We start from the raw sequence: 6,489 nt of genomic DNA on the forward strand, positions 1-6,489 counted from the left end.
TTGTGGTATTAATCTACACTTGTAATCTGCATGCAATTAACATATAAGAAGATGGAGTGTATGATGTTAATGTATAAGGATGTACATGACGAAATTAAGGGTGGGGTGTAATGCAATGACTCTGTATGAAATGTTTTGAAGTATCAATGGAATAATTTGAAAGGACAGAAGTCGGACAATAAAGTCTGAGAACAAATATACATATATATTCATATTTTTATTTATATTTCATTTCTGGGAGGATATCTTGTACACCAAATATCCCGTTGGCAGTTAAGCGCATTCAATGTGTTTAGAAGCCAGAAACAGTCACTTGTTTTAACAAACACAAATACAAAATTAAGATAACCACAAAATAATGAACTGCATGTATATAACATACAAAAGAATCCCATGCCTACTCAGTAGGTAACTTCAACATTCCAGCTCTTGAAGATGTGGATATTTACACTTAAGTTTTACAAAAATATACTTTATAGTTTTTCTCCTTTTTTGCTTACATTCTAATGAAATGAAGCGGTGCCCTCATAGCTCGTCCCTTTTCCTCCCTCTGAGTTAGACTTACATTCTGTAACAAAAATATTCCCTCAACCCTTTAAGGCGAGATGCAGTGCATCCTCTCTCGCACGCAGCCGAGTCACAACATCAGCAAGGCTTCACAAAAAAGGCACCAAATAACGGGAGCGTTTTTCTTGTTTAGTTTTTTTTCTTTTTAAATGTTTTTTTTTTTCTTTTCTCTATTTTTCCATATAACCAAGCGATATGTCACATGTGAGAAAGAGAGAAAGAGATAGTACCAGTGGATGATATTTACAAACAGAAACTAACATCACTCTTACTCATGCTTGAATACTTAAGTGCTTTTTTTTCAAACAATGTCAAAACGTATCACAGCATCATCACTACATAATAGAGAAAGTATGTAGAAAATATGGCCCTGCTCACTTCAAATAATACAATGCAAATATGCAAATAATTTTTCACATCAATGGTACCAAAGAATGATAAAAACGAAACATGGCACATGTACAATATACATATATGGTAGCTTATGTATATCATTCAATGTCTTTTGTAGCCTACTGTATGGAGTGCCTTCAAGGGTGAACGTGCCTTAGCACCACGACTGCTGGCAATCTGTTTGTCTCTTGGTTTCTGTGTACCGAATAGTAGAGACCCGTCAGTGCCGGTTTCTACGCTCTATCTGTTGAGTCCCTTACGCATTTGAAGAGCTGCATTTGTTTTACAGAGAAAAAAAAAAAAATCCCTTTTCATCTTCTATTGTTTTTGCCCAGTCCTTGACGAGTGTCTTTTTCTCTCTTTCAGGTAAATCTCAAGATTCACCTAACACTGCACAGGGAGCAGACACAAAAAGTGCTTTTTGGAGGAGAAAACTAAGTCTTTTGATGCTGATTTTTCCCCCCTCAAAGAACCTTAAGGAAGGAGAGGAGCGGAGAGACTATAAAAAGTTTTTCTCTTTCTTAGCAGATCTCGATTGTCCTTGGGGAGAGAGTGGTCTGCATGTCTGATAGCGGGGTGGGGATGGGGGAGCTGTAGATGTGGGAGGCAATTGAGGGGAAGGAGGAGGCGATCTGGGACTGAAAGGTGCTGGACATGGACACTGATGGGTAGGTGGTGGCGATGGAAGGAGATGGATAGGAAGTGTGGACTGGAGAGGAGTAGCAGGAGGTGACGGGAGAGGGGTAAGAGGACACTGGAGAGGGGTAGGAGGTGATGGGAGAAGGGTAGCTGGAGACAGGCGAAGCGGCTGATACCGGCGCTGCTGTCACCACCACGGCTCCTGCCTTCTCTGCTTTCTTGTCCTTCTGCCGTAGGTGGATCTTTGTGTGCCTCTTCCTCTCGTCACTGCGGGCAAACTTGCGTCCGCAGATCTCGCAGGCAAAGGGCTTCTCACCAGTGTGAGTGCGGATGTGTGTTGTCAGGTGGTCGCTGCGGCTGAAGTTGCGCATGCAGATGCGGCACTGGAAGGGTTTCTGGCCCGTGTGGATACGGATGTGGCGAGTCAGCTCATCAGAGCGGGAGAAGCGGCGATCGCAGGTCTCCACGGGGCAAGCGTAGGGCCTCTCATGAGGAGGTGTCTTGCTCGGCCGGTTGGGGTACTTGCGCATGCGGCTGGGCTTAATCAGCTGGGACTGGTAGACACTCTTTAAGTCCTGGGAACCAGTCTGGGTGGCAAAGGCCTTGATGGTGGACAGAGGAGTGAGGGACGGCTGGCTTGACTGACTCTGGAAGGGCTTTTGGTCAAGGGGCACCAGGCTGATCTCTCCTTGCTGCTGAGGGAAGAGGTAGTCAGGAATCATGGGCACAGGGAAGCTAGTGTTGCAGGTCTTGCCGTTGGGATAGGCCGGAGGAGGGTACTGCACTGCTCCAGCCGAGCTGGAAAAAACCTGGCCCTGGTCCGGGAATATGTCAGAGTTGGGGCTGGAGTAGGTTGGGGCGGCTGAATAGATGGGGTTGGGCTCGTTGTGGTGAATGGAGGAACTGAGGCTCTGAGATGAGGAGGTAGAAGAGGAAGAAGTGGAGGACGGGATGGATGAGGACGAGGTGGTCTGTGAGGCAGAAGAGGAAGAGCTGGGGGCAATATTGCCCATCAGACCAGTGAACAAGCCCAGGATGGGCTCCGCCCAGAGGCTGTTGCTGCAGGTGGTGGCGGGCTCCAGGGTGAAGCGGCCTGTGTAAGAGATGGGGGGCAGCCTCTGGGTGGGGTAGGTCTGCTCTCCCACTGACTTCTCACAGTTGAAGGGGATATCAGGTAACGTATCTGCAGGGAGCACAGAGAAAGAGGAGACATTAATCAAACTGTCAATATTCAGAGGGAGGGAGAGGGGGAATCCTGCCAGAGCGGTGGACAGTGTGTCACCCTTCTCTTCTGAGAGAGATCAGTACGGTGCCCACGCAGAAAATCCCCCTATAACTAAACTCTTTCCCCCTAAACTCTAAAACTGACTCTTCCAAACCTCAACAAGAGCTGCTGTGCAAGCTTTCTATGCTCGCATTATTTCCCTCTGCTCACACTCTCTCTGTCTTTCTTTCATTCTTTCTGTCTTCCTGTCTTGCACACACACACATGCACACACACACATTCTTGAAGCCCATCACAGAGCCCGCAGCAATTGATTACCAAAACTGCAGTTCAGCTGGTTTTAGGAATGCAATTTGAATTGAGCTGCAGGAGCGTCTAGAGGCACGCGGTGACTGAGGAGTGTTTGATTCCTCCAAGAGTCGACATGGATTTAGAGCTCAATACATTTAAATTATGTCAGATGTATTTTTAATTTCCCTGTCTCTGTTCATTTGGGAATTTTTGTTTTATTTATGAATTGTGTTTGGTCAGCTAATATCCAAATGTGTAAAATTTCATGCCATCATGAAACAAATTAATAAAAAAGTAAAAATCTTATGTCAACTGACTTAATACGATCAATTAATAATGTGAATTAATAATACACAGCAAAACTTTTTTTAAAAGAAGTAAAATTATTCGGCAGTTCATTTATCTTTACTCCTGTCGCGTAGCTCAGCAGATGTGCTGTAATCTTCAATTCAGTTTTACATGCAGCACAGAAAACCAGAGGCAAAAGAGGCAAATCTCTAGATCTTACCTCCAGCAAGGTGGTCGTACTGTTCTCCTGGATCCCCGGAGCCAAAGCCTGCACCTTCGGGTGCGGAGGCTGTGAGGAAGGGGGTCCCTGCAGAGCTGAGCATCATCACCTCCTCCAGCTTGGGGTAGTTATCCATGGGGGAGTGAGGGAAGCTCAGAGGCTCTGAGATATGCAGGGCTGGGAGGATCATCTCGGTCTTGGCTGCAGCCATCCTCTGCTGGTGCTGGTGCTGCGCTGGGGGCTGGTGCTGAGTGCAGAGAGGCTGGATGCACACTGGCAGAGCGATGCCTCACAGGTGGAGGTAATCACTTCGCCCAGCTCAGGGAGCGCTGCACACTTCTGCTGATGTCGAGGAAGATGTCGTTTTCTGTCTTGCTCCGTGACTCTTGTTCTCCAGTTGTCCTGTTGTTTTCCTTTTTCTCTCAGAGATGAGTTAAGATCCACTTGTCTTTTCAGAAAAAATCAAAAGTGTCCTTTATACTCATTCCCTAACATCCATCGAAGTTATTCAACAGATCAATCTTGAATTTTAATCTAATTATTAAATGACTTATCCAGTCAGGTTTTGACCCTCTTGGATGGATGTTGTTTTGAATTTGTACTTTTGTGGTGATATTTCGCAGAAAGGGAGTTCTATGTGTTTCTCTATCTATCTCTGCTCTAACAGTTGCTCGTGTGGGCTCTCAGGGCTCTCTCTGAGCTGAGAGGTTTCCCTGCTCGTTATATATCCTCTTGCTGTGACGTAGATGTCCATATTTGGAGTGGAGGAAGCCCATATTTAGGCACTGCAGCGGAGGACACATGACGCTGGCCTGGGGGAAAGCAGAGAGGAGAGACTTTATATTAAGCTCTTGCAGTAAATTGCGGAGACAACGCCGCTCTTCCTCTGGCCTGAATCAATGTATCTTCATAGCTGAACAGCTTCGCGAGACAGCAGCATAATTCTCGCTCTCTCCCCGTCGCCCCATAGATTTGATTTGGATTTCCCATCTGTGCAGCAGGCTGCGCTGCTGCCGGAAAGCCCGGCTCCGCCGTGCCTTATAAGGTCGTGACTACATAAGGACCTATTCCGGTCGGTTTCCATTTCCCTGTCCTTATTTGGAACTTCCTGAGGCAGCGCTGATCGCTGCTTGGCAGTGAATGAGAGGCTGGAGTGCAAATCATGTCCAGCGCTCGTAATAACTAATGTCAGCAGCAGAATCCAGCTTGGCCGTTTTAAAGCACAGCTTCAGCTTTATGACTTTATGTGAGAGACTTTGTGCAGCAGACGCACGGCTGGACTGAATTGATTTGGATAATGTTTGAAAGTTAAAGGCGGCGTGCTTGTGCGGCGAAATAGATTCGAAACATGTTCAACCACAAATGCAACGACTCTGTTATGATACACACGAGAAAGCGAGCAGAAATAATATCTAAGTCGATTAAAAAGTGACTTTACCTTTTCCCTTTTAGGCTGGAACATATTATCCCACGATGTTATGGTTGGAAGCTGTGGGCTATATGCATATAGTAGCCTACTCGGCTTATTGATTATGAATAATCAGCCGACATTTCAAACAGATTTTGTCGTTTGATATAAGCGAGTGTATTTCTAAGGCTATGCGCTTGAAAATACAATACTGTGCAAACTCTGCTGGCTGGTAGCAAACTTCCTCTAAATTAACTTTCCATCTCTCTCGGCCGTGTCATTGATTAATGGGAACAGATAGCCGCGGATGCTGACGAGGTGCGGGCCGATCCGTCTAATTGAGGGGTGTCCCCGGCTCAATATTCGGGGAATCTCTCTGCCACTCAGCGGCCTAATGGGCCGAATTAACAACGCTGCGCACAGCTGCCAGGACGCCTGCGGGATACCGATGTCCCCCCTCGGCTGCTCCCGCTTCGGCTGGCGCGCCAGCACTCCTCGGTGGACGGTGACGGGAAATCAATGTGTTTCCCTTGCTGCTGACTGGATCTATATGCGAGCAATCTCATTGGGAAACATCGCGGGCAGGACACTTTGAGGTGGCCAGAGAGAGAGAGAGAGAGAGAGAGAGAGAGAGAGAGAGAGTGAGAGAGCCGCTGCTGATGCTTGAAGAGGGCGGTACAGGTGAGACTCTCCGTTCTTCAAATATCATTTGATTTAGACTTAAAAAAAAGTGATTGCATTGCCCTTAAACCGTGCAACTGCCCTTCATCTACAGGGGCTGTTCTTACAATCATGTCAGTCAGCCTCATCCGGGATAGAATAACGTTTCACTGCACTGGATGGATGGACATGGAAACAAAAGATGATTCAGGTACACACGAGGGTTTCTGGTCTTTACTGGATTGCATTCTCTCCCAGGCGTTTCCCATTCAGCCTCTGGCAAATCTCTCTGTTTACCCCCATTAGACTGATAGCAAAATTCTGTCATATATTATGGATGATGTGGAGCAGAGGCTCCTTCACAAAATCCAAATAAGCCTGAAGTAGAGGGCGCAGCTGTAGAATGTGTAATGTTGTTTATTCACACAGTGAGATACATATAAACGCTCAAATCTAATCCCTTTTAAAGGAATGTGGCACTGCAACGCACTGTTGTATTTTAGAAGGAAGATGCTGCTGCCCGTGCACTTGCTCCAAAAACCTGAGTCTGCATTTTGTTTTTCAGCAGAGAGATGCCAGCGTCTCTCCAGGCCTGGTGAAATGAAGACCAGAAGCTCCGGACTTGATGACGGTGAGTTGCACCGAGAGACTGTAACTGTGTGGCAATGGTGGTGATACCAAATCTAAACCCTTGTCTGCGTCCGCCGCTGCATTCATGCATCAGTGATACCAAGGTCGATACATTTGTGGCAAAGCAAAGAAGAAAGAGCAGAGAGAGCAGATGAGAAACTCATCATT

At 46.5% G+C, this 6,489-nt stretch overlaps 1 protein-coding gene across 1 annotated transcript; it reads right to left on the reverse strand.

Annotated features, from left to right (window-relative positions):
• Nucleotides 1-204: 204 nt before the first annotated feature.
• Nucleotides 205-4,263, reverse strand: egr1 (early growth response 1). Its single transcript, XM_079167916.1, has 2 exons — nt 3,624-4,263; nt 205-2,782 (listed from the first exon to the last, which is right to left on the reverse strand). Exons 1-2 carry the CDS (start codon nt 3,832-3,834, stop codon nt 1,482-1,484), a joined length of 1,512 nt encoding a protein of 503 aa, XP_079024042.1. The 5' UTR covers nt 3,835-4,263; the 3' UTR covers nt 205-1,481.
• Nucleotides 4,264-6,489: the final 2,226 nt, after the last annotated feature.

Source organism: Pholis gunnellus (genome assembly GCF_910591455.1).
Source record: "Pholis gunnellus genome assembly, chromosome: 10".
Taxonomy (NCBI): Eukaryota; Metazoa; Chordata; class Actinopteri; order Perciformes; family Pholidae; genus Pholis; species Pholis gunnellus.

What these genes read in the sequence shown, in the direction of transcription:
- egr1 (XM_079167916.1), bottom strand. Translation starts at nt 3,834, where the DNA reads ATGGCTGCAGCCAAGACCGAGATGATCCTCCCAGCCCTGCATATCTCA. An exon ending in GTACGACCACCTTGCTGGAG is followed by an intron (nt 2,783 to 3,623) that starts GTAAGATCTAGA and finishes TGCTCCCTGCAG; the next exon opens with ATACGTTACCTGATATCCCC.